Source organism: Pygoscelis adeliae, unplaced genomic scaffold, assembly GCF_000699105.1.
Source record: "Pygoscelis adeliae isolate BGI_AS28 unplaced genomic scaffold, ASM69910v1 Scaffold315, whole genome shotgun sequence".
Taxonomy (NCBI): domain Eukaryota; kingdom Metazoa; phylum Chordata; class Aves; order Sphenisciformes; family Spheniscidae; genus Pygoscelis; species Pygoscelis adeliae.
The window spans coordinates 1,128,962-1,153,332 of NW_008824865.1; the positions used below are offsets into that span (position 1 = coordinate 1,128,962).

General features: G+C 43.1%; 1 protein-coding gene across 1 annotated transcript in view; it reads right to left on the reverse strand.

The window, feature by feature from the left end:
* CELSR1 (cadherin, EGF LAG seven-pass G-type receptor 1) overlaps positions 1 to 24,371 on the reverse strand; it is a 174,484-nt gene that overhangs the window by 15,350 nt on the left and 134,763 nt on the right. The window contains exons 12-25 of the mRNA XM_009324395.1: positions 23,870 to 24,044; positions 22,979 to 23,120; positions 20,812 to 20,932; positions 19,370 to 19,553; positions 18,436 to 18,537; positions 16,163 to 16,257; positions 15,635 to 15,844; positions 12,666 to 12,849; positions 10,300 to 10,443; positions 8,968 to 9,169; positions 8,465 to 8,632; positions 5,919 to 6,045; positions 5,078 to 5,278; positions 1 to 132 (exon numbers count right to left, since the gene is read on the reverse strand). The exon at positions 1 to 132 is cut by the window's left edge and continues 49 nt beyond it. Coding sequence (XP_009322670.1) covers positions 1 to 132; positions 5,078 to 5,278; positions 5,919 to 6,045; positions 8,465 to 8,632; positions 8,968 to 9,169; positions 10,300 to 10,443; positions 12,666 to 12,849; positions 15,635 to 15,844; positions 16,163 to 16,257; positions 18,436 to 18,537; positions 19,370 to 19,553; positions 20,812 to 20,932; positions 22,979 to 23,120; positions 23,870 to 24,044 — 2,187 coding nt within the window. The remainder of the gene's footprint in view (positions 133 to 5,077; positions 5,279 to 5,918; positions 6,046 to 8,464; positions 8,633 to 8,967; positions 9,170 to 10,299; positions 10,444 to 12,665; positions 12,850 to 15,634; positions 15,845 to 16,162; positions 16,258 to 18,435; positions 18,538 to 19,369; positions 19,554 to 20,811; positions 20,933 to 22,978; positions 23,121 to 23,869; positions 24,045 to 24,371) is intronic.

A 24,371-nucleotide genomic window follows, 5' to 3' on the forward strand; every position in this document is an offset into this window, starting at 1 on the left:
CCGCATGTGCCCGAAGTTGATGTTCCTCACTTCAGTCAGCATCCGGTAGATGTGTAGCTGCTCCACAAACATCCATGCAAAGGTGCTCATGTAGAAATAATGCAGGAGGATGGCAATCACGGTACACACAAACTGCAGAAGGGAAAGGGCAGGCAAATTAGAGTTGCTCTTCTGAATCACAACCTGGTGAGTCACCAGCTCCCCCATGCAGCTAAAGGCAAGTGTAATAAAAAGGTTTTGGCAGAACAAATATACTGCCATTAATTAAGTTTTTCAGAGTTTCAGAAAAGCTGTTCATATTGTGAAAACTTTTTTGTTTTTTTTTTTAAATTATGTGGCCTGTTCTGAGTCTGGTTCAGCTTTACCCTATCAACCCAACATGCTTTTGGTCACTGCCCTTGCCCTCCACATTCTGTGGTTAATTTCCCTGTGCATATTTGCTGCACAGGTGAGGATTTTGGCTATCCTGACTGAATTCCTTCTGCTTGCAGGAGGGGCAGGGCTGGCAGAGCTCCTGACTCTTTCTCCTGGTGCAGAGCTGGAGGAGGGGATGCTCCTACAGAGGCTGCAGACCCTCTGCCCTGCCTTGTGTATGAGTCTTGCCTGCACAATGCCACTACACTGTATTCAGCGACAGCGTGTTTAACTACATCAGCTAAGCCAGCCTCACTGCAAAGCCAACAAATTGCTCCTGGGAACGGCCACCTTCAGCCCTGCACTGACTTGGTGCCTCCCATTTCCACATCAAGGGCCATCCTATGGGTTTTTCTGCTACTTCATTCTTCCCAGAGAGAGCTCTCCCTCCAAGGAAGTGTGCTATTTTGGTACAGGTTTGTTTTGTGTTAAAGTAGACTGCATTTTGTGCCTGATATTAGTAGATAAAAAAGTACAAAGAGACTCTCCTTGTGTTTGGCAGAGATGAAGGAGAGGTGTGAGACAGATCTTAGGTCTTCAGATTGGGACCAGTCACTGAAAAAGTCCTTCTTGCTCTGAAAAAATTCACTTCTGGGGACAGAAATCCATGAAGCTTCAGCCCAGGAAAAGTGAACGTGCTGAACATGAGCAACAGGTGATCTATAGACCTTAACCAAAGAAATCCAGCCTTTCTTTGAGGAATTTTCTTATCAGTTAAATGAAATGTCTGTCTCACAAATAGGCAAAATCTGACGTCATCTTATGATCTAGCATAAGATCAGCAGACCATTTTGCCCCTATGTGACTGTGTTATAGGTCTGAAAAGGTCTGTTACATCTACAGATCCTTTTCCGGGACTCTTTTTAAAAAAAAATTGAGAAGCAAAAGCATGGATGCATCCATGGGGTAAGGCAGTGGCCGTCTCTTTTATCCTTGCAGCTCTGCCCTTCACTGATGAACCCTGCTGACCTTGCACATCTATACTTCAACAAGTCATGGAGGATGCCTGGCCATTGTCACTGGACTAAAATGATGCAGCCAGAAGTAGATCACCACCCACTCCACAGATAAATCCAAAAAGTGGAATCAAACTTGTATCTAATGTCAAAATCAGATATTAGCGGGAGAGTGGCTTCTAGGCCCTACCTGGCTTGAGCAGGGGGGTTAACTCCCTTCTCGTCCACTGCAGCAAACTGCCCTAACCACTAGGCTGTAGGATATTCTGGATCCAGAAATGCTCAGCTCTATCCTCCTCTTGAGGCTGTGCTACCTGCAGTCAGGCACAGAAGTCATGAGGACAAGCAGAAAGCAGGCTAGGGCTGGCTGGGTAGTTCACATCTTCGGTTAGGAATAAGGGGATCTGGGCTTCCAGTCCCAGGTCTGGATTTGGTTTTTTCCCTATGTCAGCAGTACAAGGTGGACCACTCAGCTCTGCCAGGCTGAGAGCAGCAAAAATGAAGGACCTGCTGAAACCAAAGAGATTGAGTCCTTAGTGTGACTAGGAGAAACAGCTACAGTGGGCAAACTGGTAGCTGAAGTCATCTTTGTGACCAAATGGCCACCTTGAAACCTCTGACCTTCACAGACTTGCATTTCTGTAATACCTGCTAACCAGCTTTCCCTCCCAACTTAATGGTTTGATGGGTGAAAACGGGAATGACCACAAGCATCCGATACCTGAACTGAAATCTCGCAATTCACCTTCTCTTTTCAGAAGCAAAGCAAAGGTTTTTGCCAAGGATCTGTTGATAAGCTTGAATTAAGAACACTTTGTGTAATCATTCAATTTTCATTTCAAAATGTTTTACACTGTGTTTCGGATCCTTTTGTTCCTGTGCAGCACTGACCCTGCTTTCAGATTTTGGCATGGCTTTTTAGTGTTTTTTCATGGTATAATGCTCAGAAACGTAAGTCTCCCTGTTTAACTTTGCTGAGTGAAGGAAACACAGACAGCCAACTTTCTGGATTCACTTACTGCATCAGCTTTATTATAACACCAAGAGTTATTGAAAATGTAGCTCACCAAATAAAAGACCTTTCTTCCCTCTATGTAAGCAGGGCTTTTTTTGTTCCTACTGGCACATGCATATGAGTAGACTGCTGCCCTGAACATTACCTTTTTCAGGTAAGAAAAAAAGAAAGAAAATAAATCACTTTCTATCAATAGTCCAGGGAAAGATTAAAACCTCGCCCAGAAATGTGACTGTTAATTTACAGAAACCCATAAAAGCCAGGCTGGGTGCCAAGCAGTGCAGCATTATTTGTGCTCCAGCATTCTTTCTCTCTTTATGTTCATCAGTGCATGACTCGTTAGACAACTCTCATTCCATACAGACAGATGAATAATTGTCTCAAGCAGACATGACTTACAGCCCTCCTAACTTCTCAGATTGACTGGGTAGGCAGTTAAGGGACGGCTTTCTGCTGTATGAAATATATTCTGTAACCTAAAGATCTTTGTAAGTGGGTTAAAGGTTTGGGGTGTTTCACTGAGTAACAGTACAGGACATGATCACACCATGAGCTCCAAAGCATGAGAATGAGGAGCAAAAGAGAACAATCTCACCAAGTACAACCGTTAGTATTTGTGGTATTGCTGTAATGAACTGTTTTACTACTCTTATAAACCTTTGCTTGGTGCTTCATGATACTATGAAAGGAATCGGGAAATGAGGAGCCATCATTTACAGCATAATTTTTGGTTAGATCCTGCAGGGATGTGGGCTTGGCCCCCTGCTCCTCAGTATTCATGTCGGAGAACTGAAAGAGCATAAACTCCCTGCTAGTGAAAAGCAGTGAAAAATGAGTGGTGTGCTCAAGAAGGCATGGGAAAGGTCAAGTTACACGGAGTGCTGTGGATCGACTGGCAAGGTGAGTTTGCTTGGGCAAAGTTATTTTAATATGCAAACTCGTATACTATGAAACAAAGGCAACATGGGTCACACATGATTTGAGACTATCCCAGAGGGCAGGTCACTGCAGAAGACCTCACCATAGCAGCAGATAACTGGAGTTCCTGGTACAGGGGAGTATCGGAATATGGGATTGGAAGCAACACTACCAGCTGGAAAGCTTCATCCAGTTTAGCATTCACAATTTTCCAAAAGGTAAAGTGGGAGAAGAAAGCCCAGAAAAAAGGCAACAGAATAACCTGAATCTTAGAAATTGAAGAATTTAAGCAGCTTAATTTTATTTAGTTTTCCAACAGAAATACTATTGAACAGAGGCTTCCAGAGAAGACAATTTTTATGAGAGGTTTCTCAAATTTACTAGGAAAAGGTCTTGACAGCACCCAGTTACTGGAAGTTGAAATTAGACAAAACCTGACAGCATGTTTAACTGGGATGAGACACTACAGCACCTTACACTAACAGAGTTAAGGGACTCTGCCATCACACAAAGTCAAGGTCAGATACTTCCTAAAATGCATGTTATAGCTCAAATGGATATCAGAATCCAGGGTGAGACTTTGGGCTTAAGTTATATAGTAAGTGAGGCTACATGGTAAGGCACAATGGTGTCGTTACCATAATGGTGACGATACCCATTGAATACAGGCATTTTCTCCCATTTGTGCTGCTTGGACAATGTGGATCAGCGTGGTTAATTTTTTTGTGTGTGTGTTTTCATCTCAAGATTGTACTTCCCTCTCAAAATTTAGATTGAAGCATGTACAGTAAAGGATTTCCAGAATATAAATTTTCTTCAGAGTGTCCAGATAATCCCTGCACTAATAATTTGAATATTCTTCATATCTGTTAAGGACATACATACATACTTTTTATTGCATGTCATTCCTCATCTGTTGACTGACTGGTAAAGGTGACTGTGAAGCTTGGCAGTGCTGGAACCCTTGCCTGCTTGTCTCCTACCTGACTGCATGGTAACCATGACTTTTGAGACAGGTGCTACTAAGAATTAGCAGCAATACTACATATAACGCTACATAGTTAAGATAGCCATGAGGTCCTAGGTACAGAACATACACACTTCATGTGTGGTGTGTATCTCATATTCAGTTCATTCATAGCTTGCGTTTCTTGACATGCGCAATGCTGGAGGTGCCTGCACTAAGCTTTGGCAACAGATATGATGGGCTGAAGCCAAGAATCACTGTGGCTGGGAGGCACAAAGCAAAGCGACAGGTTTCCTACTGATTCTTGGATGTAGCAAGCTGTCCCATGCCTGGCAAGTGGCTTCTCCAGAATGGCCGTGGTGGGTGTGCAACATACATATTAGCACCTGCACAGCAACATATAGTTGACCACCTACCAGTCAACACCAGGAGTCGTTTGGGCTTGTGAGGTATCTGCTGCAGGAGAAACTGGAAAGTCTCCTACTGAACAGACAAAGCAAGACAGAAAACATACTGATGGAAAGGAAGGAAGAATTCAGTATTCAGGGTTCAGTTCCAGAGATAAGCCTTCAACAGGGCTGCTGTCATTTGTTCTCTGAAAATAAGATACAGTCCTATCTCCTTGCATTGCTATTAATCATATAAAACACACAAGAATATATTAAAAGTCTGATGTTTTTCAAATGACTGTTGAGGCCAAGCATAATTAAAAAGGAAGAGAGAGTGAAACAGACAAAAGTCGCAGTATGAACCCCCTGATTTAAAGCTTGACAACAACTCTAGCAATAAGCACAGAGTAACTCTTACCGGGTTTTCAGTCTGGTTGATTCCAATAAGAAAGACGAGCTCAGAGAAGAAAAGGGCAGCCACCAGGTTTTTGTGGATACTATGCAAGTTGGAACGTAGCGTGCGGATCAGGACCAGCAGTATGAAGGTGATCAGCAAAGCCACCAGCGAGATGGATACGGTTGTGTAAGTGACGATCTTCAGAGGAAGCACCTCCCCATTCTGTAGAAAGACAGATTGACAGGACCTCTGGGAGCTTTTCATTCCTTTTTCTCCAAACAAATCTACTACTCGGAAAGTCAATGTTTTCATTACTACTGAGCCAATGTACAGATTTGCTTTAGGACCAACAGGAGCAGATGATGCCACCTCTTAAAGTCACTCAACATGTTGAGTGTGTACGGGCAGTACCCAGAGGGGGCAGAGAGTTAAGCAAGAATCCTGGTGAATTTGATGCTGGACTGCCTCTTTTGAGGCTATCCTGAGATGCTGAAAAACCTATGGTGTTTATGTCATTGTCCCTGCTGTTGTAATTCTAGATGGACCTAATAGCAAGTGATGCCACAACTACCATGTGTCTGTAATCCTCGTCTCACTCCCTTCTCTGCACGGCTCTCTGCAGCACAGTCTGGCGCAGTTCTGCGCTGCCGGCTACGCCATGCACCGGCCAGGTAAGAAGCTCCTTTCAGCAGACCCAGCAGCGGGTGCTGTCAGGCATGGGGCAACGTGTTCCTGACACACTGCAACATGGGGTTGATCCACTGATGACGCTCTGAGTCACGTTCAAAGCTCAAGCTCAAGCTCTGAATCAAAGCTCTTGAAAACCAAAGGCCTTGAAAATCATGAATCTGGCATCACCCACCTCTCGTTTCGAAATGTCCATCAGGACGGCAAAGCTGGTTATATGGTTGCACTGGCAAGCGATATGGCTATGGTTTCTGGAAAACAGCTCACATCCTCTGGGGGACCAGGCACCTGTCCCACCAATCCTGCGGGGAAAAAAAGGCATTTCTGAGAGTCGTCCTCTGATCCCCCCTCGCCTCCTGCTGCTATCGCAGCTCTTGCTCCGCAACCAAAGAGGACTGTAAGTAGCAAGACAGAAATATTTATAGCCGTCACCTGCCTGAAAGAATATCATCAACTTAAAAAGCCTTCCGTTTAATTAGTTTCTTATATGACACCTGGCTTTGCCAGCCAAATTTTGTAGTTTTATAACAATCTGGTTTGAGTTAAAAAAAAAAAAAAAAAAAAAATCTTTGCTTTTGGGTCAGTGACCACACAAGCAATAGGGGGAAGCGATTGCTCAAACTGGCCGTGACAAAGGTAAAAAAATACAAAAACCACAGAGATACACATGCTTTTGAATCATCTCTATTTCCCTAGATTTAGACGCTGCTTGTAAAACACTTATGTGAAATATGTTTCAGCAGTAATATGATTTTATCATCGTGTTCCTCTAAAAAGTAGACAAGAAAAGGTTAAAAACAGTAAATAATATTTTCTATCAGGAGATCTCTTGTATTAACATTGGGGAGAAACTGCTCCCTTAAAAATTGTTCCCTGTTCAGCCTTGGTTAACTCCAGTGACTTCAGAAATTATTTTGTATCAATATTAATTACTCTATTCTGAAGTCAATGAGCAATAAAAATACTGTTGTTGCTACTGAAACTTTTAAATTAGATATTACAGGAGATTTTTTTCATTCAGCAATAAAATATTTGTTAAACAGTTTTAATATCACTTTCTCTTGAAAAGTACTCACTTTTTAAAAACTCTTTTGTTACATGCAGTTTAAGAGCTGCTTTTTATCTGTGGCTGTAGGAGGACGTAACACAGACAACAATGCCATTGAAGTTGCCAGCAAATAGCTAATAGATGAATCACTTTAGAGCTAATGAGTTATTCAAGCCCATACGATGTTTAAGAATTTATGAAAAAGGACTTGCCATTCCCTTATAGTTGGCAGAATCATCTGTACATAGCAGCAATTACACTACTTTACATGCAGACACATAGACTAGTTTATTATTGCTAACATAACAGATTTCTGTTGCCTCTTTGATCCTTTCAACGATATAATCTCCTGAAGCTTTTGACTAGGAGACAAACATTTCCTAGGTTAGTTTGCTCTTTTATTTCCAGCACAGGATATTGCCTTCTAATGTATTTTTCCATAGGTTTACTAGAGTTTTTGGATCATTAGGAAACGAGTAACAGCTATTCCCCTTACCCTGGGCAGACAATATCATCCTCTCACTATGTACCTGGTTTTATGGTTGAAAATTGCATTATATATGTAATAGCTACAATATTGTGAAATCATAACAAGCAGAGCATGTAGTTACCTCTCAACACATTTTCTTTTGTTTTATCCACACTCTTGAAATATCTCCAACAGGACTGTGCTGTTTCCACAATGCCATAAACCCAGCAAAACACTCAATGAGCATAGAGTTTTCTTAAAATTTTTCACGTTTTCAAGAAAAATATGTCTGTATCCTTAACTTTACTGAATACAAAAGACCTAAATGAGCCATTTTCAAAATATTTCATCTTTTCCCTCACACTTCCCTCCTAGAGAGTCAAATACTCCTTGCTTATGTTCTGCTTATGTATTAGGATTGCTTCCTAACAACTGGAAGAGGTATAAGGTCCCAAAGAAGGTATTTCCTCTCCCTCCAATTTTTCACTAAAACAAATGAAAGCAAATCCACAACAGTTCATAGAATGAAAGGTAAGTTGCTTCTTATCAGTGCAACTGTCTTTGGGTTGACTTTTGAGTAAAAAAAAATGAGATTCAAAAATTTATAATCTCTACTCATATAATTTTATCTGCAAAACCTCAGTCCTCCTTTTTACCAACGTGAAGACTTGGTTTTGTAATTTTTTGCACTGGCCCTGGCTGAGGCATCAAGGGTGGATGCCTGCTTGCCACGTACTCTGTCCATAGTCACTGGAGTGTAACAGGAGAAGATTCAGCCCATATAAGAACTGAATGGGGCAATGGGACTCCTGACTTAGGGACCTCAGAGAAGCCATGAATTCAGGCACAGGAGTCGGACTATGCCTGCACAGATATACATCTGTGGGCAAAAAGCATGAGCAAATAGAAGGAAATTGTGAGATTTATTATTGCTGGGTGAAAATGAACCCTGCAGAAAGACATGATGGCGCTGTGTTTGTTAGAAACCACACGGCTAGTCCTTTGTTTGAGGAGATATGATGATTATTTTCATTTTTCTCAGCTTGGTGGGAAATGATTACACAGCTTTATTCCACCAGGAATCAGTTGCCAGTTGAATAAACTGAGTAAAAAGGGTTTTCCTCCAGAATTATCTTCCTGGGCGGAACTTCTCTGCTACCAAGACAGTTGCCATGCACAGCCCTAAAGCAAGCAGGATACATACGTGATGGAGTGATTCCAGAAGACACAGACAGGCTTTGTTCTCTCCTCTGTTTCCAGCATGGCGTACTCCACTATGATGGGCTTTTCCATGAGGTTGGGAGGAAGCTCCCCATCACTGTGAATGGCTGTGCTCACTACAGGTGTGTTAATAATAGGGCGATTTGGCAATCTGCAGAAGGAGAAAAATTGCAAAATGATCTAAAAGTTAAAATGCAAAGCATTGATTTGGTAGGTTCTGCAAATAAAAGATTTCCAGTAGCTTCTACTCAGAAAACGAAGTAGATGCACCATCAGCCTTCCACACAGCTGTGTTCCCAAAAGCTGCTGGCACTACTGACGTGGTTATTCTCCCACAGCGTGCCAGAGGAGGAGGAGACAGTACTGCGGTGACAACTGCAGCACAGATGACATTTGGTCAGTATAAAAGCAGCTCTGCCTTCCCCGCACACTCAGAGCAAGTGGAAGAAGGCATCTGCACAATTCACAAATAGGTTTGAAATTTACCTCAAGCTCCTTCGGTCAGGATCATAGTTTTCAGGCAGGAGATGTCCCAGGGATCGGTATATAACGACCATGGCAACAGTATGATGTGTTGAGTCATCTGGGTGTCGCTTCTTTCTCTTTGTAAATGCACTCCCAGGGCTTAGTGCATCATTGTTCACCTTAGAGGATAATTTTTGATTTGAAGGCTTCATTGTAGGCACTGCTATGAAATTAACACAAATATTAAATTCTTTCCACACAACTTTGGAGTTATCATTTAAACTGGTAATTTTGCTTTGCAAAGATACTGAAATGTTACTGTTGTTATAACTCTAGGCTTATAACACTAACATATTTGATATTTTTAATAAAATTTTTTATCAAATAACCATAGAACCATGAATAACCATTTAGTCTAGCTAGAAAATAAGCCATTTCTAAGCTAGAAGATCCAGAAGTATATAAATACTCTGTGCATGATTTAAGGAGAACATTAAAACAATATGCATGCTATTAAATTGCATGTACCTTTATATATGGCAAAGCTAGTGTTATAAATACAACAATTGGTCACACAGGATTTCTCTCTGCTAATTCTGTCATATAACGAGCTTTCAATTTTGGCAGTATGTCTTAAAATTCACATTCCCTTTTTCCTTACAGAAAAGATGTATTAGCTTATTCATTATTATGTGTTATCTTCACAAGTGTTACTGTTTCCCCATTTGGAGGATAATCAGCCACGGTACATGTATAATTATTGCACTTTGGGTTACCCTCTCTCTCTTCCCTTGGCCAAGGTAACTTGTGGTTCCTCTCAGCCGTCTCCAGGTACTTCAGAGACACTGGGAAGCAGGTACTTGCCCATGTATTCTCCCTCACCACCCATCTCCCTGTGCAGCTCAAGACTTTTTATTTGCTGTCAGGTTCTGATAACACAGCTCTGCTCCCAGATTTGGATTCTCCATCTCTCACACCGCCTCCCTCCATCCCTGCAGGGACTGGGGGAAGGTGGCTGTGGGGCTGCAGGCTCCAGGCAGCTGTCCCATCCCATCCCATCCCGGTGGGAACAGAGGCAGAGCATTTCTCCCGCACTGACAGGGCAGTTCGAGGGGCCTCGAGTGAGACCTGACAGACAGGTACAGCCAGTTATGCAGCCCCCCATGCTTCCAGTCGCTGCCGGCAGGCAAAATGCCTCAGAAGTATGCACAGCTGCTCCATCCCTAAATAATGTTCGCTTGTGTAGACGGTTGCCCCGCTCTCACCCTAGTACCACTCCGCTTCGCGAGGATTAGTCTCGCTCTTTGGGAGCTTGTCAAAATTGCCCTCTGAATGGCAGCAGAAGGGTTTTACCTTTCCTGTCTGAAGGTCTGAACAAAGTATCAGGGAAGACAACAGATGACTCCAGATCTTTTGGATAATCTTCTTTAATCTCATGAAATCGTGGTATTCTAGCTCCCGTGAAATTAGACTTGTCAAAGATGTCAACAGCAATAACTGGAGGGAAAAAAAAAGTTTCCCGTAAAATTAAATTCAGTGCTTTCAAATAAAATATTGCGACAAAATGAAACACGATTGAAAGGTTAAAATATCTGCACAATGCAGAGAAGAAATTTAACCCCCCAAATATAAAGTCAGTCTAATTTCTCTCAATACTTTAAGTGACAACTAAAAGCTTAGGTTTCAGCATTACGTTACATTTATCAAATGACAAATTTATTTTGCATAGGCAGTGGAAAGGAATTCACAAGACTAGGAAAACACTACCACAAACACTCGATATATAGAAATGGCATGTTCCAATTTCAGACTTGCTTCTTGTAGGGAAGGCTAAATCTGCTGCTTCAGAAATATACTTCCCCTGCATATACTAAATTGCGAAGTCAGCTAAGTGAAGAAAATAACCTGGATTTTACCTGGGACTACTCCTTAGTCTGCTAGTTCTCCTTCCTCTACACTAGCAGTTCCTCTCTGGCTCACCTCATCAGCTCTGCCTGTTGTCTAACTGCCAAAATATTAAAAAGCAGCTGAGTTGGCTTGAACTTTCCCATTTAAGAGAAGTCATTGAGTGCCAATTTAGATGTTCTAATAAAAATGAGAAGCTGGAAGTCCCGGGGGTAACCCTACACTGAAAGCTGTGATCCACTGCAAATTTCTATATGAAGAAATATCCAAGTTAAGATCTGCAAATTCCCATTGCTTTCCTGGTCTCTAAATAACTCCCAGATGAGCCATTAGGAAACTCCATTAACACTATGTTCACCTGGAAAAACTGTTCAAAAGAAAACAGACCCCTTTCAGGCCAGAGTTGCCTCATCCCTCCCAAGCTCACGCCTTTTTACTCAGGAAGAGCTGGTCGAAAAAAATCACGATTTACAACCTGCAAGAAATTCTGGTTTTTGTTTTGTCTCAGTTCAGTCGGGTTAAAATGCTGAGCATACTTTCTTCTGAGTGTGAAGATAAAAATATTTTGATTCTGATAGTCCTGAATCAAAAGGAAATATTTTGGTTTTGGTTTATTAAACAGAAATCAAAGTGTTTCAGTTTGGCTTAGTTCAACAATAATCCGTCCCCCCTGGAGTTCATGCAGTACTTTATAAACTTTGTAGCTTGACTGTCTCATTCCTTTGCTTTTTATGCCCCTGTGACTGTGGGCATGAAGCACTCTCAGGACAAGGTTTGTAGGCAAACGTAAATTCACTTCTTATACCAATGGGTGTAGTTGGGAAAATAAGACAAGCTTTTGGGCACATAAGCCCTTCTTCAGGTCTGACATAAAAAACAGATAGCAATGCTGCTTGGGAGGGACCTCTGAAGGTCACCCAACTCAGTCTCACCTCCTGCTCAGAGCAGGACAATCACCAACACCCGATCAGCTCAGACTGTTGGTACCTGGGGAGAAAATGAAATAGAGAGGGCAGGGGAGAAAATGGGTAAAGAGGCCGACCAGGCTGTGGTTGCTGTGCTTCACTTGCACGTGTACCGCGGGGACATCTGTGAAGTACATCCCAGTCCTCAAGTGCAGGAACTGCTATTCGCTTGTTAGAGGAGGCATTTACTGTGGTAGGTGGGGAAAATATCTGGGTACATCTGATGTTTCCTTCTCAGTTTAGACCCATTCTGGATATTTTGGACCCTGAGGATTTTGCTCTGATGATGGGTTTTGCAAAGCTGGGAGGGTGTTTGAAGGCTTGGATGGGTGATTCTGAGAAAGTACCTTTCAGCATAGCAATTTCTACGGAAGACGATTTTCTGGATAGGTTCTAGGGTAGGAAAGCCTGTGAAAATCAGAGGTATACAATCGATAGTAGGGTTTTTTCTTGTACTGCAGTAATTCTTCAGGTGGTGGTAGGGTGATTCTTTCAAAAACGTGATCTACTTATGTCAGCTATACTAGGTGGTCTCAAAAGGCATTACCTTTACTTACAAACTCTGTCCTTCCTACCATCTGTACACTACTGTGGCTGCAACAAAATGCCACACGGAGCAGTGGCACGGCCCAGAGGGAAAACAGATCGGACATCTCCCAGGAGGCCCCCGTGGCAACTGAGAGATATGGATCAAGGCTCAATTGACTTGAAATGAATGCACTGATTAGGTTAGAAAATCCAAGTTTGTTGTTTCTCAGTGGGTACTATCAAAACGAATAGCTAGCACCTCTATCTAGCACATTTTTAAACCTGTAATACAAAATGGCAGTTTTCAACACTGATACTCACTCATGTTAGTGGTAACAATGACAAAAGGTCTCATGTAGGTTTTCTTCATGTTCTGGGCCACATTGTTGAAATATTCCTCGTAGTGCCTGAGTAGGTGAGCGGTGCCACCCTCCGTCCGCTGAATTTGCTCCCAGTGCTCCTTGTTGCTGGGGTCCAGTAGAGCACTACCCACTTTGATAATATTCTGAGAAACAAAGTACAAGCCTAAATTACGAGGCAAACAAAGCGCTGGGTTTCAAGTGAGGAATATTGAAAATGATTGGCATTACTGCCTCAGGTGAGTGTATAATGACATATTTTAATGCAGGCATGTTCTACAGCAGCCTTATGAAAATATGCACACCAGTTACTCACCCTGAGGTTTTTTTTGTTGCATAAAGCAAATCCCTCCAAACTTTTTATGAGCAAAGTAAGCCAAAATTGGAAGCTATAAGAGACTGCCTACTTTCTTCCCCCTTTAAGATGGGAAACCTAGCAAGAAAATGCAGAAGGAAAACCTAACCATATTTTCTTTGTCTTGGAGAGATGAGAGACAAGAGTGCTTGGTAGGTACACTGAAAAACTCCCCCAGAAAAATCAGAATAATGTGATATGTTAAAAATCAAAAGAAAGCTATAGATAGCAATATCGCTTTCTTTTTTTTTTTTACTTTGTTGCTTCCTGGATGACTAGGACAACTTACATGATGAAGAATGACAAGAGCAAATATTAGCTTGCTTATATAAACTTGAAGATACATAAGAAAACTTAAATTATGTTGTTCTCCCCCCATTTTTATGTTGCTTACAAATGGTGCTAAAACAGAAGTTCTAGCTGAGGACCTGCCCCTTCTGCCCTTTCTTACAAGAATATCCAAAGGGACCCTGAGGCTGAATGGAAGAAGACCCCAAAGAGAGTGTTAAATGGCTTAAATGGGAAAGGTGCTAAGAAGTTTTTCTTGGTGTACATATGAACTACACTGTTGTGTCAAAACCTAATTCCTGACTAAGGTAAAACTTGCATAAATGATGGTAGGAATTAACCTCAAGCTCCAAAATAGCCAAGGCAAATATTTGGATACACGTAACACTTCATTTAGAAGCAGATGGGGAAGATGCTATAGTCTCTAAGTATTGTCTGAGGTTGCAGGCGTGTAGCTGAGATAAAAGAGGCTGCCAGTATGACTACCTGTATCTAGGGTGAGAAGCACTACACGGTTCCCCAGGAACGCAGGAGACACATGCTGTACTTGGTACCAGGCCTCCTCAGAGTCTGTGAACGTTATTTATGGTTTTTTATTATCTATTTTTCAGGCTTCTACCTGAGACTATTAAAAAAAAATTCCTTCTCCCCTTGTGCTCCCTCAGTCTAGGATGTTACCTCCTTTTTCTCATGAGCTTTACTGATTAGTTTTCAAATCCCTGACCTACCCTAAAAATATTTAGGGAGTTCTTGAAAACATCATCTGTATGAGTTTCAGTGCCAAGTACAGAGAATAATAAATTAAAGCAGAGGTTTCCAAACCTCTTTTTTTGATTATTGCTCTTATTTTTACTTAACAAAACATGCTAAAAACAAAGTTCCTTCTCAAGATCTGAATGGGGGAATTAATTCACTCCACAACCTGCAAGTTTGTCAGCACAGTGTCTCCTTAGGAAAGGAAAAACTGAATCTCTTAAAAACTCATGCATCTAAAACATTCAGTGTTTCAGAAGTTCTCCACTCTCTGTTGACTGTACAGCCCAAGACACTGAGGAATTTTCTCAGTCACATTTCCTCCAGCTCCCACCTCCCCGGGGATGTCCTCTCCTGGTGCAGCTTGGCCTTGCACAGGGTCTCCAAGTTCACCCCAAAGTCTGCCTGACCCGGCTGGTCCTCCTGGAGTGCTGTGAGCAGTGAGCTGAGTGTAGCACACCTTCAAAGGGAGCCAGACCACCTTTGGCCAGCACAGAGACCGGTCTTGGTCCATGGAGGGTCGTTCCAGCATCCCTACGCTGATGCCTGAGTTCCGGGCTCTGCTAGCACAGGTCCAGCAGGATGTTTTACCGTGGACCCTGTGCTGTGCCATGGTTGGGATCTCGGAAATAGTATTGGCAAGCGTGGACAGCAGTACCCCACAGCACACACGGGAACAAGGAGAGCTCTATGAGCCTGACATGGGTCATCCAACCTTCATATTTTCAGACCACAGAAGACTCCCAACTTCCTCCACATCTCACATTCTTCCACCACAACTACGTGTCTCCTCCCAACAGGGAGTGTGCTACAGCTTGTTTTCTAGATCTGGTCAGGTCTTTGGTAATAACTGGGTCTTTCATGAATGCTCTGACTAGCAGAAACCCTCTGGCACACATTTTTGGATGTGCCTGCATCACTTAAAATATCAATACAGTATGGAGTGTCTTTCAATATACCGACTCTTTAATAAACATGACTCAAGTGTTTCCGAACTGAATTATAAGAAACCTTCAGAGTCAGTAACTGGCTCACTGCACATTTAAATGAAAACGATCACATTAGGCAGGTTTTACAACAAAATTGAGTATGGTACACAAAGCTATTTTATCCGGGAATAACACATCAACTTGATTATTTTTTCATTTGGGGATTTTTGCTTTTGGTTGTCACTATGATGATATTTATTATAACAGCACTTTCTACGATATTTGTATTACACACACATATGTGTGCATACACACATGCATAACCAACTTTCCATTCTAAATTGAGAAGACTGACTCATTTGTGAAACAGATTACGCAATTACATGATATTTGCTCCACCTTGGTCAAAGACCAACTTTTAAGGGGAACTGTAAAGGCTCTGCACTTTCCATTCTAAATTGAGAAGACTGACTCATTTGTGAAACAGATTACGCAATTACATGATATTTGCTCCACCTTGGTCAAAGACAAATTTAATTATCCATTGCCATAGAACTTTTAAGGGGAACTGTAAAGGCTCTGCACAGTATATAGTATCTCTCTTACTTCATTGAATTCTACATCCCTCGTGGCTGCCAAGTCAAACCCTTGCTGCTGGCTCTCATACTGGAGGACCCGGATCATCATCTGGTAAGCTGTCCTCACATCATTGCCATACAAGCTGTGTGTGTATTTGGTGGCATTCTGCAGCATTCTTGTGATCCGTATGGTTTTGTCTCCATCCAGCTTGGTCTCATTGTGGTGTAACTTCTCATTCTGAATCAGAGACAAGAAGGAAGAAAAAACCCAACGATGTATCTTTTTTTTTTTTCATTCTAGTTAAAAAGACAATCATCATTTAGGGATTTTTGGCACAAAGGAGTTGTTTGATCAAAACGGTGTTTGTCTTGAGAAAGGGCTGACAGAACAACTCAACGGAAAATGTAACTGAGAGAGAGAAAAGCACAAGGGTCCTGATGTGAAACGAGGGAGTTCAAGGACTCAGTCAAAAGATGGAGCGCAGGGATAACAAACTGGGGTCTGAATTGACGATCATTTACAAAATAAAGGCAAAAATGAGAAAACACAGCTTACCATGATTTTTAGATCCACAAAAGTGCTGGTGGTGCAGTTGAAAAGCTCAGGAGGCAGCCACCCCTTCTCAATGTTACAATGGCGAACCGCGTTTCCTGAAGGAAACAAAGCGTTAATGGTAAATAATGTTCTGAATTGTGCTGGGTAAATCTTCATAGATTTCAAACATCCTAGACTTTCAGATTTCCTACATTTTCAAGTTTCTAAGGGCTACGCATGTATTTCACTTTCCAAACTGGGATTCCTGTCTGAGAAAAGTTAGAGACTACTAAACTTCATGAATTGTTTTCCTCAGGCTTTAGAGAAAAGTTAGGCAAGCTTCAAGATCTGCCCAACTGCTCTCAGCCTCTCTGCCCTAACATTCTCAAATGAATTCAGCAATTTATTTATACCAAATATGAGAAAGACTGTGCACTTCCTAAATATTTCTGAAAACATATCCCTGCTCAGATTTCTGTGCAATAGCCTACATAGAAAGACCTCCTGGATAAACGCTGTCTTCATAGAATCATAGAATCATTAAGGTTGGAAGAGACCTCTAAGACCATCGAGTCCAACCGTTGACCCAACACCACCATGCCCACTAAACCATGTCCCTAAGCACCTCATCTACCTGTCTTTTAAATACCTCCAGGGATGGTGACTCAACCACTTCCCTGGGCAGCCTGTTCCAATGTTTAACCACTTTTTCAGTAAAGAAATATTTCCTCACATCCAATCTAAACCTCCCCTGGCGCAACTTGAGGCCATTTCCTCTCGTCCTATCGCTAGTTACTTGGGAGAAGAGACCGACACCCACCTCGCTACAGCTTCCTTTCAGGTAGTTGTAGAGAGCGATGAGGTCTCCCAATGTCAAAACATGCTAGCACCTTTGCACGCTGCATGCGGTAAACACTTCAGCCAACACGTTTAACTGCCTTTTGCCACTTGTGAATGGTCTGTGAGCAGCTTACTGTTGAATTTAGCCTATTATTTTGTACTATTTGTCAAATAATTTTAAAATGTGATTCTTGGCTGTGAATCCTTCACAGTGAATTGCAAGTTATCAAATTAAAAATTTACATTTTGCTAGTTAACTTGCACATAACATATTGCACGTGTCTGAGCCATTTAATTACTAATATCTAAATAAGAATTATAATTAATTGAACAATATCTAATTATATTATTTCTCTTCCATGATTAGGTGAATACAATTAAGCCTCAGGTTCTTAGTCTGAATATTCATTATTCTAAAGCTTACTTTTTTTGAATGTTCCGTAAAATTCACTTAAAACGTGCAATTCCTATAAGTACCCTTGCCTGTTAGCCTATTTGCTAGAAGGAAATAGGGGTCAACCAGAGGAAAAATGCAGAAAACTTATTTTAATTCAACTTTATACTGTTTAACAATGTAAATATTCTTCACTTAAAAAAAAATCAATTCTATCTCCTAAAGTCCTCGTAACAGGAGCTTGGTTGACCACAAATCTTCTGCACACCTACAAGCAGTGACCTCCCCCCAGTAGTACTTGGGGAAGTCACATAACCATTTATAACTCATTGAGCCTGAGGAGCGCTTGCAGCAGAGAGTTACCAGGCCCAGAAATGAGACAGAGGTTTCATTTCCCATGGAACAGTCTTCAGAAAAGACCGTGAACTCCATTTTCAAAAATCTGATAAAAGTTTTCAGGGACTTGCATGAAAAAGCAGATTGTCATTTGCTTGCTGTACAAAACACCACAGCTCACGTGCTTCATAAAATGCTTTTTTTCAGCTGTCTGAATTATGGGTGAGAGAAAAGATGTTGGGTGGAAAAACATGAGTTCTGTTGTAACTCTTAGCTTTATTAGCCTGCAACACTAGTAAAGCAATCATCACATAAATGATTTTCATCATTTTATCTTTGCCCAAAGGAGCTGTATCGCTAGAGAACATGTACAAGCTGCTAGAAACTAAAAGTTACATGTGCAAGAATTGCTTGATAGAGTAAACAGAAAATAGAAAATTGGACTGTGCTTTTTTGAAAATACAGATACAGAATTTCTGTTCTTTGTATGTGTTTATCTGCTGCACTTTTGTATTTATTTTTTGCTACGGCTCCAAATGTATGTTAACAGTTCTTGAGTTTCAGCTAGCTAAACTCTTCTGCTTGTGATATGCATGAGCTATGCTGTAATCTCTAGACCCAGTGAATTAACGCCATTCCCTGTGTTCACATTTTTTTTGCTCTTTTTTTCCCCCTCAAACAGGCATGTGGATAAAATAGTTAATGTTTTACCCAGGGAACTTACCCACTGATCCCTTAGGACATGGCACAGCAGCTGGCTGGCCAAACTTGGTCTGTGGCCACCAAATACCAGCTTCGAAAGCTTTGGGACAGCCATTATAAATTACTGAAAACAGAAAAAGAAATGATGTAGTTTTTCTGACAAGATAAAAATCACAACAAGGAGATATTTCAACCCGCCTAAAGGACCTTCCTGTAATTCCCAAGCCCCGCCAGGATACCTGCCCTCTGCAGTGCCTTCCAAGCTGTAACCCATCAGCTGCTCCTTATCCAGCAGTGCGGGCAGACAGGTACAGGCAGAGGAGAGCTCAGGATGATTATGGGGCTCTGGATTTTGGCTCTGCCTATCTCTGCCTGCTCCTTTATTGCGGGAAAACGTTTCCCCTTCATTTCACCCACACACTGTGGCGAGATGGCTGCTGCAGCAGCTTTGTGCTGATCACAGGAGGCGGGTGGGTGGGTGAGAGGAAAGGCAGGACGGGCAAGACGGGGAAGAAAGGCAGAGGGCACTAGGCGCGCGGCACAGCCTCTGTGGGCAGAAGGCGCGAGGGCTCTCGCCTGACTCTTCAGCTGCAGCACAGCAATACAATGCTGCACTGGCAGATGAACTCAGGTTTCAAGTAAAACTGCCATTAGTGTTTTGCTCTCCCCCCTAAGCTTGTTATATTTCCATTTGATGACAATTAAAGAAATATGAGCTTTTTTCTTTTCCCCCAGCCCCCATGAGTCATATTGGCACAGACTTAGGAGGAGGGGTGCATGTTTAGGCTGCTGCAGCTCGCATTGCCCCTGCTGGAGCCACCCTTTTGGGCTCACGTGCAGCCCAGGATAGAGCTGCATGCCTACCGCTGTGCACCCCCCCACCTCCCCGCTGCTAGCGGCTCTGATCCTGCAACTACAGCCCAGCTGATCAGCAGCACTTGCTGGACAGGAGGTACCTTCACAGCCCTTCATGGTAACTTCAGCAAACGGGTTGTCGCAGCGGTTGCACTGCCGCCCTATGACGCCAGGTTTGCAAGGACACTGTCCCGTCTCCATGTCGCAGGCACGTGTGTGGGAGCCAGACGGGAAGCAGTCACAGGGGTAGCAGGTGTCACTGCTCTGGGGCCTGTAGTAATTTGCCTACAAAAACCCAAAATGACAGATATAAGGTATTTGACTTATATTCCAAATTGCTTGTGTTTCTGAAATCCCGCTCTAGCAGCACGTGCATCACAAAAGGGCTAATTTTGCAAAGCATGGGATAATAATGACATTACTATTAACAGAAAACTTAATAGCTATGGGAAGTGTGCTGTGTTAGCCCTGGCAATGTGGAGAGGTAGAGCTGAGTGCTGGGGGTATGGCTGGGTGGCTCTGTGCTGCAGAGACCTGAGGTTTGGACCACCATTTACAGTGGGGGCGGAGGGCTCATGTTACTCCTCGTGTACTTGCTGCCAGTGCCCAGCAAATGTATTCTTGGAGGATTTGCAGTTTTGTCTGCTTTGGAATTACACTCTTGTATGGCATGATCAAGCCAGTAAGGAATCTTCTTGCACCGTCCATTTATGTTTCATGCATAGGGTGGAGAGCAACCAATGATCACATATTCAAATCGCATCTGTAAATGCTTTTGATCTGAGGCGTTACGCGATTACACAAGAGCATGGTGCTGGCACCCCACTGACTCAATTTAACGCAACAGTTGCCGTGTGTCCTGCTGGCATTTCGGAAAGGAGTACGGGGCCAGATTCGCTGCTGCCGGTCTCCACAGGCATAGCTCCTCTGAGGTCATTCAAGCCTATTGTAAAACCTATTGTGAGAAGTCCTTTGTAGAACCTTCAGGAGGGAGGTGCCTCCCCTCTCGCATCCCTGCTCTGTCCCTGCCTGTCCACAGCAAATTCCTCTTAAACTCGACAGAGCCCTCACTGAGGAAAGCATTTAGCTTCTCCTATTATTTACCTCTCTCCAGCTGCTAAGCCTGTTGCTGGTCATTGAACAGGGGAGAGCTTCACCCAGCTGGCCCAAGCTGTTTCATGGCTATTACTCACTTGTGATACACAAAACACCACCGGCACTCCTCTGCGCCCAGGACTGATCTCCCCTGATAAACCAGGCTGCACTTCAGAGAGATCAGAGCCAGGCTTTCATCCTCTCAGTTTTGCTTTCCAAACGCAAATAAGATAAGAGCTGCACAGTATGATTTTGTGAAGGGCGGTGCCAGCAAAATGTTTTAGGTAAAGATTAACTACACTGCACACACACACATATATATATATATATGATACAAAGCAGAACTGTGTGTACTTTGTCTCAGATACTCACTTGTTGTAGTTATTAGTGGTATAGTTACTTTTTAAACTAAAGAAATTGTGACTTAAGACTGGTTTCTTTTGCTTACCTTGCAGTGGCATTCTCCATTGGTCTTATTGCAATCAGAATCAAACCCTTTACTAGTCTCACAATTACATGGGCCACAGATGGGATTTCCCCACCAGCCTCTGGGACAAGGCAAGTCAATCCTACAAAAGAAAATAAAACTGAAAGAAAGTTCTCTTAAGTTTCCTCTTAAAAGGTGGGAAAAAAGAGCTTTGGGCCAAATCTGCACTCAACTCCATCAGCTTATAGAGTGTAACGTATCTCACTGCAGCAGCCAACAACCAATACATATATAAATATATATACACTGTAATAAAAGAAAATAAAGATTATCAGTGCTACGAAACCCTAGAGGGAACGCTTCTATAAATGCTTTCAAGACCAGCTCCTCTATGTAAGGAGTATACATCTGTACAAGCAAATAAAGTGCTCTTTCCTCTGGGAGAGGGCAATGGAGCCCACGCTGCCTAGTGGAAACAGTCCCGGTCCCACCAGCCGCATCCCCATGCTGGGGAAAGCACTGGCTGGGGCAGGCTGGAAAGCCTGTGAAATGGTGGGGGCGGGCTGGCCAGCCTGTGTCGGGCTGTGCTAGCACTTCAACAGCTTGGGCAACTGCAGGCGGTGCTAAGCTCGTGCCCTGGTTTACCTACCACCATAAACAGCCTCGGGGTACAGCTCCCCAACACTTTATATCCCACCCCCCATCCCCACAGGTTCCTGTCCCAGCCCTGCTGCGGGCAGCAGTGCTTGTCCAACCTGCAGGGACACCAACTCAGGTGCAAAGCTGGCTGCAAGCTCACCCTATAAAGAAAAGTCACTACTTTCGGCCAACCTGGCTTTCTCAGCCAGCTCACCACAGGGTCTGAAAAGCCCTGGTCTGCCACAGGGGAGGAGGAGAACACATGTGGTTGGGGACATGGAAGAGGGAAGGGTGGCAGCTTTGAGCCAGACTATGAATCAAAGACTATGATTCAGACTATGAGTGGAGCAGCACAGCTCATCGGAGGCTGTGCAGCAAGCCAAAAGCCCCCCCTGCTGAAGGATAACCCTCATTTTCGCTGGTTCTGCTTCTTCTGGGTGAGCTTCTGAGCAGGTTGTCCTGCAGATGCCCCAACACCAGTCCTGGCAAGCAGAGCTCTGGGAAGGGGCCGGGGCAGCGACCAGGACCTCTGCTAGCTGAAAGTCTTCGTCAAGCAATAGCCTGAAGGATGACACTGCTGAGTCTGTGATCAGCATAATGCACAAGGAATCCCCTCCCTGCTGCTCATTTTAGGAAAGAAAAGCTGTTTGCCGTCTGTTTCAAAGACCACTCCGAATTTTGTTTACAGTAATTGCCAGGTTTGTACTTCTATGCTTTATAATATGAAAATCCACAATACTGCACTTGACATGATGTCAGCAGATAACGACAAGGGACAACATCTCTGCGTCGCTAATCCAGAGGAATGAAAGATGAATCTGGCAACAGCATGGCCAACATTTGCAAGCCCACACAACAAAAGGCGGAGGAAGAAGCTTGCGATTTTCAAAGGGAAGGAAACATCACATGAGCCTTTCCTAAATGGGCAGACAAATGCACTTCATTTGCACATCATGAATGGCCCATATTACAGTAAATCAAAGTGCCATCTCTGGGATAAGAGGAGGTCAGTTGCTGAATGCTTATCTGAGACCAGGAAGCTGGTGACAAGGGAATCAGCACGTTTCCCCTACACAGCAACAGGACATAGGCCTCCCAGACTGTCCAGAAGAGAGGGCTTTTTGCCAGCCCAGGGACTAGACCCAAACTGCAAAGCCATTTTATTTGGCCACAGGCCACCTAACTGAGTGCATCGCTCTGTGTGTGTGTGTGCTGGGGAAGCTAAAGCAGAGATGCAGAGCAACCTCAGGCCAAGCCCACCACAAGCTACAGGTCCGATGCAGTGCTGTGTAACACAGCACAATTGGTCTAGCCCCTGAGCTGCTGCTGAAGAAAAGTGGCCCCTGAGTAAATGGAAGTTTGCCTGGTCTCTGGGAAGAGAGCTCAAGAGTGCCAAAGGGCAGGGAGCCTGCAAATACCATTTACTATGAACACTTGAATTGTAACAGAAAAGCTAACTGAAGCAGAGAAGGAAGGAGGAGGACTGCTGCCTTAGGAGAAGAGGTACCAGGAAGGAACAAGAAACCAAGAACAAAAATCATTCTCTTACTTGCTCTCGCAGTACTGTCCATAGTAGCTTTGTCCACATTCGCAGGTGTAGCCATGGGATGAGCTAGGTTTGTGCACGCATGTGGAGACATGCTCACATGGGTTCAAGTTACATACATCAACACAGTCTTTTCCAAAGTACCCTGGGGAGACAAGGTAATAAAATTAGAGCAACCATTGTAATTTATGATTTGCATGTCTCCAAAAGACCATTTTAAGCTTATACACTAATAACACATCTTCAATAATCAGTAGATTCCCCCTGAGATACTGTCAGAAAGAAGATAGTCTTTTCCCTCTCAGCAAAAAAGACAGTGGGCTGTTCTTTTCAACAGTCTGTTAACATGCTTGAGGCACCCTGTGCCTTTGGTTTCCAGTTTTATATTCAGGGCATGTGTTACAAATAGTTTTGTATTCTCTCCCTGTGTGTATGTGAGGTGACTGTGCTGGGTGCTGACAGCATGTGCTGGCTACATGCACCAAAACAGAGAAAACATTCAAAGTATCTCAATTAGGATGCAGGGTGTGAGACGGAAATCCAACAGCAGAAAAGGCTGGGAAAGAAAAAGAAAGAAAGAAAAAGAAAACAGACAAAAAGAAAAGGGGAGGTGCACAGAAAGAGCCCTTTGGACCAGAGACCATCTTTCTGTTTGGCTGATACGTTGCCTAGAACAAACTATCCTTCATCCATGACTGCAGTTTCAAGGGTGCTACAGTAAGACTGAGAAAGATAATACTGACTGGAAGAGGAAGAATCAGAAGATGAGCACTTTGCAAGCATGCTGAGCACTTTGCAAGCATGCTGCTGCTGCTGCCACCACTGCTCTTCTGACAAGCGCATGAAGATGTGATCCAGCTCCTGGATGAGCACACGGGATGGTCACTGGGTTACCTGGGTCACAGATGCAGGAGTAGCTGTCCCAGTCGTCACTGCAGTAGCTGTGCTGGGGACACGGGTTGGAATCACAGGGGTTATCCACTTCGCAACCTTCCTTCACGTTGATTTTGATAGCCTGTTTCATGTTGAGTGTAGCTATATTTGTAGATGTCTCTCCCATTCTTACTCCCTGGTGACATTATTTTGAAATTAGAGTCTTTATTCAGAATACAGTACTATGTGTTTCACTACTTCCATTAATCCATGAGGCTACATTTTAAAGAAACATCACCTGATGAACCAAACCCAGATTTTTTTTCAAATGCTATTCCCTGTGAGACCAGATTTGTTACCTGGGAAAGTGGGTGGACCTTACTATTTTGATTCTTAGATATTTTGATGGAGGAAACAGAAATGTTCAGGGATGGATGAAAAAGAAAACCCCACATCTTCACATGGGTATTTTCTTAAAAGTTCAAAGTTTGTTGCTACACTTCTCATTTCATACCTGCATACA